Source organism: Vanacampus margaritifer, chromosome 9, assembly GCF_051991255.1.
Source record: "Vanacampus margaritifer isolate UIUO_Vmar chromosome 9, RoL_Vmar_1.0, whole genome shotgun sequence".
NCBI classification, from domain to species: Eukaryota; Metazoa; Chordata; class Actinopteri; order Syngnathiformes; family Syngnathidae; genus Vanacampus; species Vanacampus margaritifer.
The window spans coordinates 25,350,797-25,369,207 of record NC_135440.1 but is presented as its reverse complement, the minus strand read 5'-3'; the positions used below and the strand labels follow the sequence as shown (position 1 = coordinate 25,369,207).

The 18,411-nt window shown below is 41.2% G+C and overlaps 2 protein-coding genes across 3 annotated transcripts; one reads left to right on the top strand and one right to left on the bottom strand.

Moving 5' to 3' along the window:
* The first annotated feature begins 1,350 nt into the window (after positions 1-1,350).
* On the top strand, positions 1,351-6,364 carry lag3 (lymphocyte activating 3). The gene is made up of 8 exons (XM_077576731.1): positions 1,351-1,399; positions 1,477-1,591; positions 1,868-2,091; positions 3,148-3,402; positions 4,647-4,964; positions 5,042-5,296; positions 5,371-5,486; positions 6,110-6,364. Exons 1-8 carry the CDS (start codon positions 1,351-1,353, stop codon positions 6,230-6,232), a joined length of 1,455 nt encoding a protein of 484 aa, XP_077432857.1. The 3' UTR covers positions 6,233-6,364.
* On the bottom strand, positions 6,361-17,574 carry plekhg6 (pleckstrin homology domain containing, family G (with RhoGef domain) member 6). 2 transcript variants are annotated; one of them, XM_077576906.1, is made up of 15 exons: positions 17,281-17,574; positions 16,033-16,243; positions 14,948-15,082; positions 14,426-14,563; positions 14,171-14,266; positions 14,045-14,095; positions 13,694-13,843; positions 13,071-13,181; positions 12,273-12,422; positions 12,072-12,206; positions 10,329-10,424; positions 10,039-10,171; positions 9,835-9,950; positions 8,319-9,439; positions 6,361-6,791 (listed from the first exon to the last, which is right to left on the bottom strand). In XM_077576906.1, the coding sequence occupies exons 2-15, from the start codon at positions 16,174-16,176 to the stop codon at positions 6,623-6,625; spliced, it is 2,745 nt and encodes a 914-aa protein (XP_077433032.1). In that variant the 5' UTR covers positions 16,177-16,243; positions 17,281-17,574; the 3' UTR covers positions 6,361-6,622. The 2 variants fall into 2 exon arrangements, with proteins under 2 accessions (XP_077433032.1, XP_077433031.1); XM_077576905.1 differs by having other exon boundaries at positions 10,305-10,424; positions 17,281-17,571.
* Positions 17,575-18,411: the final 837 nt, after the last annotated feature.

Below are 18,411 nucleotides of genomic sequence, written 5' to 3'. Positions count from 1 at the left end.
GTTTAAGAAGCTCCTGCAGGGATTTACTGGTGATGATGTCAAGCGCTGTGGAAGACGGCTGAAGTCCGACAATGGCGGAGGACACGCGAGGGTGATGCGCTTTGCTTTGCTTTTGTCACACTGAGGTGTGAACAAGTCAGGTTTCGTGACGCACGTGGAGACTAATAATCATTTTAGTCTCTTTTAATCAAAATCAAGTCGTAAAAAAGAGAGTAATGCAACAGTTCAACTGATTATATTTCAACTCATTCACTGCCACTGACGGCTATAAACGTCAAAAATTCATTTGAACTATTTCTATTAGTTTAACTTTTTTTTTCACTTTTGTTAACAAGAATATGAGTGTACAATAAAAAAAAATTGTACAGTTAAAACAGATATAAAATTTGTGATTAATCGTGAGTTAACTAGTGAAGTCATGCGATTAATTACAATAAAAAAATTGAATCGCCTGACAAGTTGATTATTAAAAATTAGGGGCGTCAAATTTTATATCTGTTCTAAATGTACAATAAAAAAAATTTGGGTTTTCATACTCTTGTTAACAAAAGTAGAAAAACATTGTTAAACTAATAGAAATAGTTAAAATGATTTTTGACATTTATAACCGTTAATTGCAGTGAATGAGTTAATTATAAAGAAAATAACAAAGAAAGGGAAAATATGGCGGTAGGAGAGCTTAATCCAATCTATTTTTCTATATTTTCAAGTATAAATTAATTTCACATATATGCACAAAGGGTAGTGTAGTAAGAAAGATATTAACATTTTTAAAAATTAGTTTTTTTAAGGAGATAATTATGTATGTAATAAGTTTATTTTTATTTTTTTAAACAAAAAATAATAATGGCAGAATCCAATTTATTTATTTATTCATTCATCCATCCCTTTATGTATTTATTTTACAGTACTTATGAATTTAAAACATAACAGTATCAAATACAGTACATTTAAAGTACTGTAATACATTACATACGTGGGAAAAAATAATAATTTGCAAACCCCCAAAATTATTAAAAAAAAATGCTGATAAACCTCTAATACATATAATGAAGGAGAAAAAAAGGAAAATTGAAGGTAATCAGAATTCTTTCAATATATACTTTTTTTTTTTATTGCATCAAATGTTGTAAACAGAAGTATTTCTCAATTTTCGCTTTGCTTTCTGTGGCTTCGAGCGAGCGTGCGAGCGAGAGAATCCGTGGGAGGAAATGGATCTCCCGCTATGTGCGTCTTACAGTTTCCAAGCTACCCAAAGCTCCGCCCCCGGTCCTATATTAAACAACACATCACGCAACATCATCAAAAACCTCACACATTAAGCAACACATTCACAAAGAGCAAATCAAAATGCTTGTGGAGTATTTGGTGTCTGCTCTGATGATGTTTTCCATGTCAGGTATGGCTGAATGTTACCTCTCGTAAACTTCTAATTTTTTTTCCCCGTTTTCTGACCGTTTAACTTGTCTCATGCAGACGCTCAGCTTGAGCTACAAGAGGTGTTTGCCGAGTCCAACTCGCAGGCTCTTCTCCCGTGTGACTGCAACACTTCTTCATCAGCACCCATCATCTGGACCAAGGATAAACAAGGGTACGAACCACTCAATTGTTTTTAGCATCCGGCTTGATTATTGATTGCATGACATTTTCCACAAGGGTTTTAACCCATAAAGTGGATTGGTCCATTTTGGATCCATAATTGGGTTACTTTTGACCCAACAGTTTTTTTAGAGTGTTCCATTTTGTTGGAAGTTACACAAAAACAAGGTCCATAAATTCCCCGCTTGGATGAATTTGCTGTGAAAGAACTTCGTCCATCAAGCACTTTTTGGGACGAACCCGAGCTCTGGTGATTGTCCATCCACAGCACGGTGTGGAGACAGGAGAGGAGCGGCTTGCAGTTTTGGGGCTCCAGATGGCTGCAGAGATCTGGTCAGCAGCGCGTCGGCTGTCCCCGCTGCCAGCTAGTAGGAGGCGACTGCGGCCTGCGAATCAGCGGCGTCAGGGAGCAGGACGGAGGCCTCTACACTTGCAAGTTTCAGAGCGGACGGCGCTTGGTCACGCGCTCGCTCGTGCTCAGAGTCATTAAAGGTAACTTGACTACAATTCGTTATTGAATTCCCCTTCTGGCTTGGTCATCGCTTAACGGACTAAAAAGAAAAATCTTTGAGTTGAAAAAAACTGCACATAATTAATTAATTAATTATTAACTCATTCACATAAATTCATTAGAAATAAAAAATAAAATAAAAAAAATTAGGGGCGACAGGTGATTCAATTTTGTAATTGTAATTAATCGCGTGATTTCAATAGTTAACTCACGATTAATCACACATTTTATACCTGTTCTAAATGTACAATAAAAAAAAAATATTGGTTTTCATACTCTTGTTAACAAAAGTGTGGGGGGAAAAATTTAAATAGAAAAAGTTTAAATCAATTTTTCACATTTATAGTCATCAATGGCAGTGAATGAATAAAAGAAAACATTAAAACAAAAATATAAAAAATTTGGGGAGTCAGGCGATTAAAATTTTTAATCATAATTAATCGCATGACTTCACTAGTTAACTCACGATTAATCACAAATTTTATATCTGCTCTAAATGTACAATAAAAAACATCTTGGTTTTCATACTCTTGTTAACAAAAGTGGAAAAAAACTAATAGAAATAGTTTTTTGAATTTTTGACGTCTATAGCCGTCAATGGCAGTTAATCAGTTTCTTTGGGGAGGGGAGGGGCAGAGTATTTCTTCATTCTTCACCGCATTTAAAGTCATGTCTTCGTTTGTCAACTGTGGCGTCGCTTTAACCGACTCGCACGCGCACCATGAACGAGCCTAACACACGCTGCAGTTACGCTTTTAGCCAGAGGTGGCAGTGGCGAGTAAAAAAGGGAAAAACTGCACAAAAGATTCTTTAAACGCGCTTCTTGTCGTATAAATTTTATTGTAGCGGCAATATAAAAACGATAATAAGAAATGTAATAAAAACTGCAAACAGGACAATGCTAGTCTCTAATATTTATATAAAAAATGCATATTAGATGCAAATGAGACATCATAGAAATCAATAAATCCTAATAATATCACCTGCATGCCAAAAAACTTGACACTGAAGAATGTTTTTTTTTTTTTCCTCGGCAGTGTCGTTCTCCCCGGCGGTCCCGGTGGCCGGGGTCCACGTTTCAATCAACTGCACTGTGACACCTGAGCCTCAAGGTGCCACAGTGCAGTGGAGGTTGAACAACGGCCCGTTTGTGCCTTCGAGCGCGCCGTGCCCTCTGACCTCTCGGTGGAATGTGGAGGAGAAGGCCAGCGCGCGACTGGCGGGATATTGGACGTGCGTGGTGGCCGGCAGAAGTGCACGAGGCCGAGCCTCGGCCGCTTTAACTGTCAGAGGTGAGATGAGGGCACCATTGAAGGCACTCGGAGAGCAACGTACGCATGAAAAAATGTTGTCACTTGGCCACATTTTTTGTCTTGTGCTTTACAAAATTTAATGACGAGAACGACATGGTAACGACGTACTTCACGATTTACATTGAACCTAAACATAAAACAAAAAGAATGACATTTTATGTAAAGTATTTCACCAAAATACATCCCTAGCTAGCTAGCTTAATGCTAACACATGATACAAAATGCCATACAAAAGCTAACAAAACTAGCATACACTACAATGTTGCAGTCGCTGGCTCATTCAATGGCAGCCATTTTCAGAAAAGGCCACGTGTAGCATGGCAGCCATTTTAGAGCATTTTGTAAAGAAACATTCCAAAAGTGCGGTGCTGTTCTGCGTCGGAGTTCCCGCCATGTTTGTTTATTTCTGCTTGTGTGTTTACGGTGGGTCGTGCTGTGCATCGGACGCCGCGCAAACTTCCTGTACTAAAAAAACAGAACAAAACAGAATCACAGCACGGGCAGGCCACAAACCAATTCTCCATTCAACCGACTGTGTTTATATGACCAAATATTCGGGTTGGAAAAGGGGTCTTATTTGGGTTTTTGACAACCTTAATGTGAGTATATTCAGGGTTTTGCAAGTGTTTACATGGCCTTTTAAACCACAAATATTACCAATATTCAGGTTTTGAAAAACTCATTGACTGCATGTAAATCCAATGGGAAAACAATTCTAAAAAAAAACGTGATAACACGTTCTTGGCACTGAACGTTTGGATTTGACAAAAACACGTTTTTGGCACCGAGAATTAACCCATTAAAGGGAAACTCAAGGAAAAATTATTTGCAATGCGAGCCTGAGGACAGTTTGACGTCAGTTTCCGTCAACAGCAGAGGGCGCACTCTAAAAACAGTTGGGGCAAAAGTAACCCAATTATGGATCAAAAATGGACCGATCCACTTTAGGGGTCAATTTGACCCAACTTTCTGCGTTGTTCTATACAAAACGACCCAAATTTTTGACCCAAGTAAAGGATCCGACCAATATTTAAGAGTTATTTTACGTTGAAAAACCATTTCTTGACTCAGAGTTGGGTCAAATCAACCCAGGTAGAGGATCGGTCCATTTTTGACCCGTATTTGGGTTATTTTTGACCCAACTGTTTTTAGAGTGCGGGAAGATGCATGAAAATGGATCAAATCATCTGCTTAATATTTATTTTTTGTGCCTCCTCTCCCAGGAATCGTCCGACCGTCCCAAGATGGCGCGAAGGTTTATGCAGCTGTGGGTTCCGCAGCGACCCTCCCCTGCGTCTTCTCCCGTGACTTAAACCCAGCTCAGCCCGCCTGGTACAAACTCAAGCCCGGCTCTGTTTGGAAAGCCGCTTTCCAATCCCTTCCTTCCTCCTCCTCGTCTTCCTCACCCGCTTCCCAACCTGCTTGGGACCAATCCGTCCATTTACAAGAGCTTGTCCTGGAGGATGCGGGAACGTACAGATGCGCCGGGATAGTTGAAGGCAACAGCCTGTCTCGCCAAATGCAGCTCGTTGTGGCCAAAAGTGAGTCATCACCGTAAAACGTCTTTGTCGATTGTCTTTCGAGATCAAATCGGTCCAACCCACTTTCTTGTCCGCAGTCGATTGCAGCGCCGCGCCGAAGAAAACGATCGCCCTGACCTGTCAGCTGACGGACGCCAGCGAGGTCACCCGCTACCAGTGGGTCCGCGTGACCTACGACCTCAGCGGCATGCGCGAGGTGGAACCCATCCAGCAGGGAAGGAGTCTTCGTGTGAGCGAAATGTCCCGCGAGGACGGCGGGGAATGGGTGTGTCGCTTTTACGGCGCTCGAGGACTGCTGGGCAACGTGACGCAAAGCGTGACTTCTCAATTGGGTAACGAATTGAAAATATATATTTTTTAATTCACGCCAGTTCATAAATCGCATTTGTTTTCTTTCAAATCACAGATCACGTGAGCGGCTCAGCGGGTGTGGCCTACACCGCCGCAGTTGTGCTTGGTGTTACTGCACTCCTGTTTCTTCTGATTCTGATTCTGGCTCAGACATACAAGAACCACCGAAGGGTAACGATGTTTAAAAAAAAAATCATAGACAAGAATTGGAATTTATTTATTTATTTTTATTTTTTTATTTTTTTGCAAATAACTCATTTACTGCCATTGACGGTTATAAACGTCAAAAAATCATTTGAACTATTTCTATTACTTTAACATTTTTTTTCTACTTTTGTTAACAAGAGTATGATTTATAAATTTGTGTTTAACCGTGAGTTAACTAGTGAAGTCGTGCGATTAATTACGATTAAAAATTTTATTCACCTGACGCCCCTAATTTTTAACAATCATTTAGTCTAGTTTTTAAAAAAGAAGAAAAAAATATTCTTAAAAATTAGGGGTGTCAGACGATTACATTTTTTAATTGTAATTAATCGCATGACTTCACTAGTTAACTCACGATTAATCACAAAATTTATATCTGTTCTAAATGTTCCATAACAACTTTTTTTCTAGGTTTTCATACTCTTGTTAAAAGTGGAAAAAAATGTTTAACTAACAAAAATAGTTCAAATGGATTTTTGACGTCTAAAGCCGTCAATGGCAGTGAATGAATGAATTAAGCTTATTGCAATATTGTTATCATGTTAACATTTCATTTGGGTGACATTCTGTTTTTCTCTTCCGTACAGCGAAAAAGAAATTTCCAGTTCATCACGTTGGAGACAATTCTCCACGCTAAATTCAACGAGCAAGAGGCCAGAGAACAAAGTCCGGCGAAAAAGGGGAAAGGCGCTTCGAACCTGAGCCACTAGAAGGATTGTTTTTTCTTGTAAAAGAGTCAAATAGCACTAAAGCAGTTTTTTTTGTGTTTTGAAGATTTTTGTACAATATTGCGTGCTTACCTGTGTCCGGATAAAGACAATAACAGATGCTTTTCACGTTGACTTTGTGTCTTAATTTATTACACAATAAAATCTAGAAAACCACAGAAAACCATTTCTGGAAATGACTAATAGTACATCAATAAATAAAATAAAAGACAGCATATACACTGCATGTATTACCTACATAAATAAGTTACATGTACAATATACGCGATACAGAACCTTGCGTGATTCTGCTCCGAAACGTAAAGGGGCCCAAAAAACAAACAAAATCTTGTAAAATTGTCATGAATATTTTTTTGCAAGAAGTTGTCTAGTTCACACTTGACTGCAAAAGTTGTCCTCCTGTTCGGAAAGATTCCCGAATGTCAAAGACTGATTGATATCCTCCAGGAGTCCTTCAGCTCTCGGACTTGTGTAATCCACCTCGGCGGCGTCGAAGCACCAGCCGGGCCAGTCCACGTTGATGCCGTTTGTAAACACAGGACTGAATCAGAGAGAGAGAGAAAGAGAGAAATAACTTTTTTATACTATTTTTGAACATAACTTCCCAAGTTGCTAACCCTAACCTAGTTTAAAACCCTATTTTTAAACCCTAACCCTAGTTTAAAACCCTACTTTGAACCCCTAACCCTAGTTTAAAACCCTACTTTGAACCCCTAACCCTAGTTCAAAACCCTACTTTGTAACCCTAACCCTAGTTTAAAACCCTATTTTTAAACCCTAACCCTAGTTTAAAACCCTACTTTGAAACCCTAACCCTGGTTTAGAACCCTACTTTGAAACCCTAACCCTAGTTTGAAACCCTACTTTGAAACCCTAACCCTGGTTTGAAACCCTACTTTGAAACCCTAACCCTAGTTTAAAACCCCACTTTGTAACCGTAACCCTGGTTTAAAACCCTATTTTGTAACCCTAACCCTAGTTTAAAAGCCTACGTTGAAACCCTAACCCTGGTTTAAAACCCTATTTTGAAACCCTAACCCTAGTTTAAAACCCTATTTTGTAACCCTAACCCTAGTTTAAAAGCCTACGTTGAAACCCTAACCCTGGTTTAAAACCCTATTTTGAAACCCTAACCCTGGTTTAAAAACCTACTTTGTAACCCTAACCCTAGTTTAAAACCCTATTTTGAAACCCTAACCCTAGTTTGAAACCCTACTTTGAAACCCTAAACCTAGTTTTAAACCTAATTTGAAACCCCAACCCTAGTTTGAAACCCTACTTTGTAACCCTAACCCTAGTTTAAAACCCTACTTTGAAACCCTAACCCTAGTTTAAACCCTAATTTGAAACCCCAACCATAGTTTGAAACCCTAATTTGAAACCCTAACCCTAGTTTGAAACCCTACTTTGAAACCCTAACCCTAGTTTCAAACCCTAACCCTAGTTTGAAACCCTACTTTGAAACCCTAACCCTAGTTTGAAACCCTAATTTGAAACCCCAACCCTAGTTTGAAACCCTAATTTGAAACCCTAACCCTAGTTTCAAACCCTACTTTGAAACCCTAACCCTTGTTTCAAACCCTACTTTGAAACCCTAACCCTTGTTTCAAACCCTAATTTGAAACCCTAACCTAGTTTGAAATCCTACTTTGAAACCCTAACCCTAGTTTGAAACCCCAACCCTAGTTTGAAACCCTAATTTGAAACCCTAACCCTAGTTTGCAACCCTACTTTGAAACCCTAACCCTAGTTTAAAACCCTACTTTGAAACCCTAACCCTAGTTTGAAACCCCAATTTGAAACCCTAACCTTAGTTTGAAACCCTACTTTGAAACCCTAACCCTGGATTGAAACCCTATTTTGTAACCCTAACCCTAACCCCCTAACCCTAGTTTTAAACTAGGGTTAGGGTTTCAAAGTAGAGTTAGGGTATCAAAATAGGAGTAGGATTTCACAGCAGGGTTTCTAGACTTATGGTTTTAGCATTTTTATATTGTATGCACCTTAGCTTAATAAATGTTGATAAACACTGCTCAAGAGTAAGCTATCGTCCATATTTGTTTCTCACCTGTCCACCCTGCCGTTACCGTCACCATCCACCAGCTGCTCATTCCATCCGCGACTGATGGTGAGGACTTGGTGCCTCTGCAGCTGCACCTCCTCCTCCCACTCCGCGTCTCTGTCCCAATCGCTCGGAGACTGTGACGGCGACGACGTCAAAGGAAACGCAGGAGGCCTCAAATGGGCCGATTGCGCGTTATTGCCGCTCTTTACCCTGTCCCTGTCTCTCGCTCGACCTTTGGCTCTCTGGAGAAGATTCTCGAGAGACGCCGGGGATGCAGACTTGCCAGGAAAGCCGTCCGGAAAGTGAAACCTCTGCTCCTCTTGGCTCGGCATGTTAGGAATGGACGCGCTCCTCTGGGTTCTCAGCCTGGCCTTTTTATTCTGAAGGTTAAAAACCGTCAGTTCAGATTCAGAAAAGATCTCAGTTTCTGGCGACGCTCTCGGGTCGTTATTCCAAAAAGTCCCCCGGGTGGGCTTCAGGGCGCTCAACTTCAGCACGATGTGAGAATTGGCGGGCTTCGTATTCCCGCCGCAGTCGGAGTCCGAGTTGGAGGAAGAGTTGTTGGACGGCGACCACTCTGAACCGTGCACCGTCTGAGGCGAGGGGCTCTTCAGGCCATTGTCTGTCCTCTTCTTTCGTAAGATGGGGGACTTGAAAGTCCCTGGGAAGACTTTAGTCTCCGGATGTGAATTTTCGATCTTGCCGTCGGATGGTCGTGTTTGGCCAGGAACCGGTGAAGTGTTCAGTCCATCTGTCGGGTAGTCAACGTCCGGGTAGCCGCCTGGCACCAAAAAATTCGGTCTGGCGGTGAGAGGTCGCAGTGGATCCATGACCTTTACAGATTGATTGAATTTCTCCTCTTGATGGGTCACTCTTTCTTCTCCTCTATTGTCTTGGATGACAAATTTTTGAGGCAATATTTCAAAGTGATTTGGGGGATTTTCAGACGCATTTTTAAACGCATGAGCGCCATTTAACAGCTGAGGGACTGCGCGTTTGCCGGCGGTGTGGTCCACAAAAACCTCCTCTTTTGAGACAGCCGCGCACGTGCCGTCAAATGCAGCGGGTCTTTCTGCCGCCGCCAATTGCCTATTTTCGGCCTCCCTCATGTTCGTCAGCATCACCTGGCGACATGATGACGATAAGACGGACAACAATTCATAAATAAGGCATTTCGTCCAACAAAAGAGTCTAGTCTAGAGAAAGGATTTCCAAAATATGAGAGCCAAACGACGAGCCAAAAAGCTTCAAATCCAGTGCTTGACTGCTATTTGATTAGCCAACATCCGGTTCAGGATTAGCTTTGGCACAAATTAACATCTCAATCTCTGATGAGTCTGAGTTACATGAAGCTCAACACTCAGTGTGTTAAAGGTGGTCTTAACCCCTGGGCGTTATTTTATTTTGAAATGGCTTGGTCAGAACCAACAAAAAGCCAAAAAAATGGTCAAATAACGCCCAGGGGTTAAATAGCAGCAGTGGACTTATATTATTTCAAGTGTCGTATGATTTGGTCTACCTTTGCCTGGTGAATGGCGGACACCCAAGCGGAGCAACTTTCAGAGGTGCCGGCTGTAAATATGTAGACATTGACAGGACACCAAAGCTCCCCCACCTCGACCAGAAGAAACGAGCCTGCGAGAGAGGAAGGCCGGGTTTCTGTGAATTATGAACTGATGCTCTCTGCGCATGATTGGATTTCCTCGAGGATGACCAGACTCACAGTTATCCTTCAGCGCAACGCAGTACGTTCTGTCCAGGGCCAGCGGAGGCCGAACCACCTTCAGTCGCTCTGCTTTCTTCTGCACTTTGGTCATCAGAAGCACGTCGGAGAACAACAGCGCCACCACCTCCAGCTGAGACATGAGGGGACACGAGGACATTGTGTGGGACGTGAAGTACAAAAACATACGTGTTACTTTTTCAAACTCAGCAGATGACATGATGTAAAAAAATAAAAATAAAAAAAAAAGACAGGCAGGGGCTCACCTTGCTGTCTTTCCTGCCACGGACCTTCAGGTTGTCCTCCAGGAGCAGTTTGCGGACGACGCCATCACCGACCCCTCTGATGGGGCACGTCAGGTCAAACTGGCAGATTTCTCGCACGTGCTGCACAGGAAAGTAATGGATCGTCTGAGTATCATTCGCATTCAACATCTATCTAATCGAATCTAATCGAATCTAATCGAATCTACAAGCACAACTAGTGACTGCTCTTATTGCATTTCGACAGGTTTAACAAAATCAAGAAGAGCGTTGAAAGTTTACATGCGGCTGCTGACGGTCTTCAAGCTGGATAAAAGTATAAAGGAAGTATTAAGCTCGCTATCTAGAAAGCTTACTAGCTTTTTAGCTAACAGTAGTTAGCTAACTGGCTATCTAGATAGATAGATAGCTTTTTAGCTAACTGGCTATCTAGATAGATAAGATAGCTTTTTAGCTAACAATAGCCAGCGAGCTAGGTATCTTGATAGCTAGCTAGCCAGCTAATCTGTCTATTTAAACATTGTCCAAATGCTTTAGTCCAGCTTGATCAAGTTAAAGCAAAGTGTTGAAATGTTTTTACTTTTTATGTTTCACAGTGTGTGTTTTTTCTTTCCATGCCTTAATTGTTACTGTGTTTAAAAGTTGCTTATCCATTTCCTATGCAGTTAGGAAACGTTTCATGATGTTAACATTTGTAACATTGCAACATAGAGTTGGGTGATATGACCTTGAAATAAATAATTAGTTCAATAACTACTCAATTATAAACACATTCCTGATATAAAAATAAAATAAAAAAAGATTATTAAAAAAATATGCTTTTTGTAACTTTTCCTTTTCAAATGTTCTTGATGAGATACTAAATGAGCATTGAAATGCCATTTAATTTATTTATTTATTTTTTTTTACAGAAAATGAGAAAATAAGTGTTTTTTGTTGGAAAAATATCCCTTTGGTCAAAACGTGTTCATAAACACCCTCCTTAATTGTAAATGTAAATAAACAATGTTCACATGCACAGTACGTGTTGAGGTCGTATAAATGGGCACCATCACCACGTTTTTGGTCACGTTCAGTGCGACTGCAACACGACACAAAACATTGTAAAAATGAATCCTCTCATGTGTCCGTTTCTTAGCTGGAATTAAACGAGCAAGTCACTTCTTGCAAATGAAATAGTTGCCAGAAGAGTCGGAAAAGTTGCTAAATATTGTGACAAAATCACTTTGTTGGTAACATTGATTCATCTCTATTTGCAGCCGTGTAAGTCGTGTACATCAGCAGGGATTCGATTTGATCAACGGAAGCCACTTGAAAAAAAAAAAAAATCGCAATTTGAGCTCAACATAATTAATCACCTGGCCCTAATCTATGTATTCCTTGTAGCTGATTTCCATCCATCCATCCATTTTCTTTACCGCTTGTCCTCACAAGGGTCGCGGGGGTTGCTGGAGCCTATCCCAGCTGGCTTCGGGCAGTAGGCGGGGTACACCCTGAACTGGTTGCCAGTCAATTGCAGGGCACACAGAGACGAACAATCATACTCACAATCACACCTATGGACAATTTGGAGTGTCCAATCAACCTGCCATGCATGTTTTTGGAATGTGGGAGGAAACCGGAGTATCCGGAGAAAACCCACGCAAGCACGGGGAGAACATGCAAACTCCACCCAGGAAGGCCGAAGCCCGGACTCGATCTCACGTCCTCAGCACTGGGAGGCGGACGTGCTAACCAGTCAGCCACCGTGCCGCCCTGTAGCTGTTTTACCTTGTCAATTTCTTCGTTTATTCCCTCCATCTCGTATCCTTCCAGCCTCTGAGCAGAATTGGAGAGCGCCGCCTCCTCGTCCCTCATCCTCAGGTAATCGTTGATGCTCTCCAGAAACGTGTTGACACTCGATAACTGAAAGAGATTTTCCCGCTTTTGAGGACGCTTTCTCCTGCGTGATTGATGTTGAAGATTTCTCACCATGCTGCGCAGACTGCGCTGCATGCGACCGTCCTGGGTGGTCTTAAGCACCGCCTTGAGAAGGAGGGCGTACTTGGTGATCCTCTGGTGGGGCTTGGCCTGCATGTCCCCGATGCGCATTCGTGCGCACTGCGGGTGGGTCTCCACCCACTGCATGCAAAGCACAACTTGGGGTTACGAAGCGCTTCAATTGTTTAACAAAACAAGAAGAGCGTTGAAAGTTTGCATGAGGCTGATGACGGAGTCTGAAAGCTTGCACAAAAACCACAAGACCAGTTAGTGCTAAAAACAAAGGGGGTGCAATATGACAAACCACAAGACGAAGGAAATCTAATTTTGCTTATGGGTGACATTTAAATCTAGAAGAATGAAAACTGCTTGTGCTGTTCTGACTCTTTATTTTAAAGTTTGATGCATCAACATCAACAAAGAGCTCAGACTCGCACCAAAGATCCGCATTTATATTGACATTAGCCACCGAATGACCAGATCAACTCTCTCAATTCTTTCTAAATCAAAACCGTAAATGGCATGCGCTTACACATGGAAAGGTTCAACTTTTTTTAGTTTAAAATAACTTACTTAACCACAATCCTATGCCATACTGTGAACAATGGTGAGTTGCAACTAGCCTCATCCTAACTAGCGCTAAGCTAGTTAGTTTGAGTTACCACCGATTTGCACACAGCCCTAATATACGTATATATAAACAATTGTCCATAGGCTGGTGACCAAGACAAACATTACAGAAAAACGGACGGCGGGATCCTGCAAAATTGTTGTTGGCAAGAGTCTGACCTGCACATATGCGAGGAAATTTGGGTTGCTCTCCATTTGTTGGCGTGTGAACTCAAAGCTGTTCTCCTCCTCTGCACAGTAATGGCAGTACGCCGAGAAGCGTTCGCGGAACTGCAGGCAGACAACGTTGGTCACGTGGATGGATGGATGGGAGGATGGATGGATGGTTGGATAGGTGAATGGATGGATGGGAGGATGGATGGATGGATGTATGGTTGGATAGGTGGATGGATGGAGGGAGGGAGGGAGGGAGGGAGTATGGATGGATGGATGGTTGGATAGATGGATGGCTGGATGGGAGGATGGATGGATGGATGGATGGATAGGAGGATGATGGATGGATGTATGGTTGGATAGGTGGATGGAAGGATGGATGGAGTATGGATGGATGGATGGATGGATGGGAGTATGGATGGATGGATGGATGGAGGGAGGGAGTATGGCTGGATGGATGGTTGGATAGATGGATGGCTGGATGGGAGGATGGATGGATAGGAGGAGGATGGATGGATGTATGGTTGGATGGATGTATGGTTGGATAGATAGATAGATAGATAGATAGATAGATAGATAGATAGATAGATAGATAGATAGATAGATAGATAGGGGAAGGGAATGCTCACCTGGAGGCAGCCGACCTTTAACCCCATTGGGTTAAAAGGTTTGCCTGTCAAGCGGACTTCATGTAACATGGGATAAATCACTTCCTGCCAGAACAGCTGGTGTGCGCTGAGGATGGCGGGAAGGTTGGAGAAAAGCCGCTCGGGTGTCACCTGACCAAGTCAACACAGGCATTTTCACATATACACGTAAAGGGAAAATGGAAACATGTTGTTTTACATTTCGCACATGAGAATGTTTCCATTGAGCCTAAAGCACACATTCTGCCGCCCGTCACCCGTCATTGTGGGGCAATGCAGCGTGTGTGTGTGTGTGTGTGTGTGTGTGTGGGGGGAAATTGCGGCTGGACTGACCTCCTGGAGCAAGCCACGCAGGTGCAGGTTGACCAAAGCTGCAATAACCAACTGCAAGAAGCATGAAAGGGGAAATATCACAATGCAGTTTGTATTTTGACAGAAAAGGTGTGGGCGGCGTCTTACGTCTTTGATAACAACAAGTCGGTTGATGTAGTTGAGTTCGGTGAGGACAAACTCCCACATGGCTTCCTGCTGGTGCCTCTGCATCCGAGACATGATCTGGCATAAGATGGACATAAAGTGCACGTAATTCACAAACTGAGCTTGAACAGCAGTGAAGGTAGAACATTATTGCAATATTCCCTTTAGAATTTAAAAAAAAAAAACGAATCCCTTGGTGCTTGCTCAAGTATTTTTAAGCGAGTTACGTGTTCTTACAGAGTGTGAGTTGACGATATCGGTCCAGTTCTGCTCCAGCGTGCTCCCGCGGCTCTCATCCCTCCATCGCCACTTCAGGCTGACGGGCACAGCGAAGGCCTCCAGCTCCTGCTTCAACGCGTCCAGTTGATTCCTTTCCTGAAGGGAAGACGAAAGGACAAGCAGGAGAAATAGAGTCAAGCTGTAGTTGTTTGCACAGGGGTGTGTAGACTTTTTATATCCACTGTGTTTAACTCATTCACTGCTAGAGATGTCAAAAATTCATTTGAACTATTTCTATTAGTTTCAAAAGTATGAAAACCTAGAAGAAAAGGAAAGATTATTAAAAATTAGGGGCGTCAGACGATAAAATATTAAAATTGTAATTAATCACATGACTTTTGTCACACTAAAAAAAAATATGAAACTAAAAGAAATAGTTCAAATGAATTTTTGACGTCTATAGCCGTCAATGGCAGTGAACGGGTTAATGATTTTTCTCTCTGATAATGTGGCACATTAAAGCATAAGACAAGATGACACCTCGGCTGTAAAGCTCCTGTCAGACACTCCCTGGTTGAGAAAAACTTGTTTGAGCGCGGCTCTGGGTTTGGCTGCTGCTGACGCTCCCTTTGTCACCGTTGAATAGTTGCTAACAACTTTCTGTCTTGTCCGCATCTGCAACACAAGGAAGAGCAAAAAGAATGTCCGCGTTAAGACTAGAATCGGATCATTAAGCACATAATAAATTGCCGCTTAATAAAAAGTAGTTGAAGGAGAAAAAACTGTCAATTCTAATTCTACATGCGATCAACAAACAAATAACAATAATAGCATAAATAATAAGAGTAAAGTTATATAATCAGGATTATGGGGTTATTTTCGCTTTTTAAAATCAGACTTCATTTACTGTATGTTGCAAAAATAATAATAAATATCGATCAAAATTAAGTGGAAAAAATTCTGTGATGCATATTTTTACATTATTAGTATTATTATTGTCATGATGTGATAGCTTCCATTGTTAGAAGTGGTGACAGCATGTATTTATACATTGTGTAAATAAATCCTAAATCTGTAATGTAACGTATGAACACTGTATGAACATTTATGTGTTTTTGGTTAATCATATTTGATTATTATTATTATTATTATTATTATTATTATTATTATTATTATAAGTAGTAGTAATAATAGCATTGTGATAGCTTCCATTGTAGTCATAGTAGTGGCACTAGTAATATTAATGATAGTTTCATGAGTATATAGTTTATTCATTGTTGAAAGGAATCCTAAATATGTGAAGTGAAAATAGCAAATATATGGACAATAAGTTAATTAAAATAATAAATTAATAAAAATGTGGTTAAAATCTCCCTCGTGCCTAGGAATAGTTTTGTTGCCATTTTGCACACATCCATCCGTCATTTTCTCACACATCATTCCTGGCTGTCAGTCTGTCTTGTAAGTTGTTTCTCATGATGAATGTTTATCCTCTCACGAGGGTAAAACACGAACGTACCCTTTAGGCATCAATAAAACTGTCTCTGTGCGTTTTAAAAAAACATTCAGAAATAAGCCGCCATTAGTAATGAGGAAGAAGAAGAAGAAGATTGTTGTGCACTTGCCTGATGTCCGTATGTGTAGAACTTGACTTTCTCTGGAGACACCTTGTGGTAAAAGTTGGCGCCTGCTGGGGTCTGCGCGTGGCGGTCGGGCTCGCTCCGGTCCACGTCGCCAGCGTCACGTGACTGCACCAAGTCTGCCTCCATTGTTGATGGGGAGGTCTCCTCAGGAGTTCTCGCGATGTTTACTGGGTGCAGCTCATTGCCAATTCAACTGTGGGGAAAGAAACAGTCGTCACATTAAACATCAGTGGTGGGGGGTGCCTTTGGGGGCCCCGATTGACAGATGGTTGACGTTGGCCCAAAATGAGGTCTTGCAGGCCTTGATAGAGATTATAGCGGACGTTTCCGACAGCTAAAAAAGAATAAAATAAAATGGATTCCTCCCAGTCTGTATTACAGATTAAAGATTGAACACCAGAACCTGTAATGTAACATTTCATCGCCTGTTTTGACGTCAGTGACTTTGTGCCTTGCTAATACTTTTAATACAGTTGTTTGTTAGTTAGCAAGCCAATGATGTTTCGCTGGCTATAGACTACTCAACGGACACAATATTAGGTACCGGTACACACGCACAATCTACTGAAATCCAATATAAAAGATGCCTTCAAAATATTTGTGTAGAACCACATTGGATGTCACTTTTTATGGTTTCGGTATTTTATTTAGTTGGAACATGTTATGACAAGTTTAAGAACAACTTAACATGTTGTTTTACTTGGCGAAAGAAGCCAAGCTAAATATGAGACACACCCCTCAATATAATGCAGGGCACAGGTGTACCTAATGTTACGGCCTGCGAGTGTATTCATCCGAGAAGTGACTTGGACGTTACGTGTTACCCGGAGACAACAAAAACAAATGCCAGGACTTGAAACCAAGTGCAAGTGCAGATATGGACTTTGACCTTAGGTATCCTGGAATTTAAAACCAATCCAATAATGTCCACCAGCAAGACATTTCTTTACCATTCTGTTATGAGAGCAACGTTAAAATATGTTTCCGTAAGGCAAGTTGTCCCCTCTTATCACTCCATTCTGCAATTTGTGAATTTTCATCACTGTCCTCCGCTTTTGAAATGACTTTTAAAGTAGAACATTCAAAGTAGAACTTAAATCACAAGCTTCCTGGTTTCCTGCTACCGCGAACCAGCAAATCATGAACGACAAAATCCAACCCGGTGACACGATCAAGTAATCCACTTTAAGTGACAACACTTCTAAGAAAGTAAGAAAAACAAACTTTTACCTGATTGAGATCGTTTCCATTTTGTGTCAAGACGGTCATCTTGAGTTCATGTCTGCTTTCTCCCGGCCGGCTGGGTCCGTCCCACCTTCACCTGCGCCTACCTGTGCCCTCTCGCAACTGGACCGACGAGAACGACTGGATTATGGCAGCCGGCAAATCAGTTCTCAGCTCTGTGAAAGCGCTGACGGATTGTCGTACAACTTCAATTGCGTCGCGCCGACAAACGAGCTGTAGCGTAAATTGTTTTGCGTATGTATGTGTTGTGTTACATAACAGCAAGGGTGGGAAGTAACAAAGTTTATGTAGACTTAAATGATTATTAGGGTATGTATTTAACTTTACTAAATAGGCTATTTTTATTTTTTATCTGTCGTCCTGTTCCGCTGTTTAGTCAAGCCATGCAAACTGGAGGCTTGGAGTGGCCCAACTTACGACTTTTTCAAGACACGAGCTTCCAAAAGGAGGCTTCAAGTTATTTGATGACACTCCTAGTTGAAGTTTACAGTCAATTTGATAAATAAACAAACTAACAAACAAATAAATACAATTACACGAATAAAACAACCAAACAACTTTGTCTTCCGCTAGCTCAATGCTAGCACACAATGGGCTAATGAATAGCATCATTACTAGTTTTGGTATTATAACACTTTCAGAAATCAATATTTGAACACAAACAGTACACCAACACATAGGCAGATAACATATAACAATATCGACATGCATATGTATATTTTTTAGGGCATAAAACGGTTAATATTCTAGCCTATATTGTGAAAGGGAAAATTATTTGCTGGTATACGGTATAGATAAAATGTTCCCTCACTCACGGGTGATACGTTCCAAGCCCCAGCGCAATAAGTGATTTTCCGCAAAGTAAAATTAGATTTTTTTTCAATACAAAAAAAATTGTTTTATTTAATTTTGGGGGGATTTACACCTCAATTAATCCATTATGAACCCTCCCCACACACACGCGACTCACACCCTTATAAACGCTGGTTACTCTTAATAAATGTAATTTTCAGCATGCAAAATGTAAAATAAATACTGATGAAGTTTTTCTTTTTAATCTTAAAATGGCCCACCTTAACCAAAAACCATGTCACAAATTGGTCACAAATGAAAATC

What these genes read in the sequence shown, in the direction of transcription:
- lag3 (XM_077576731.1), top strand. Translation starts at nt 1,351, where the DNA reads ATGCTTGTGGAGTATTTGGTGTCTGCTCTGATGATGTTTTCCATGTCA. An exon ending in CGTGCTCAGAGTCATTAAAG is followed by an intron (nt 2,092 to 3,147) that starts GTAACTTGACTA and finishes TTTCCTCGGCAG; the next exon opens with TGTCGTTCTCCCCGGCGGTC. An exon ending in AAGCGTGACTTCTCAATTGG is followed by an intron (nt 5,297 to 5,370) that starts GTAACGAATTGA and finishes TTCAAATCACAG; the next exon opens with ATCACGTGAGCGGCTCAGCG.
- plekhg6 (XM_077576905.1), bottom strand. Translation starts at nt 16,176, where the DNA reads ATGGAGGCAGACTTGGTGCAGTCACGTGACGCTGGCGACGTGGACCGG. An exon ending in ATTTCCTCGCATATGTGCAG is followed by an intron (nt 12,423 to 13,070) that starts GTCAGACTCTTG and finishes CTTTGCATGCAG; the next exon opens with TGGGTGGAGACCCACCCGCA. An exon ending in CGTTGCGCTGAAGGATAACT is followed by an intron (nt 9,951 to 10,038) that starts GTGAGTCTGGTC and finishes CCTCTCTCGCAG; the next exon opens with GCTCGTTTCTTCTGGTCGAG.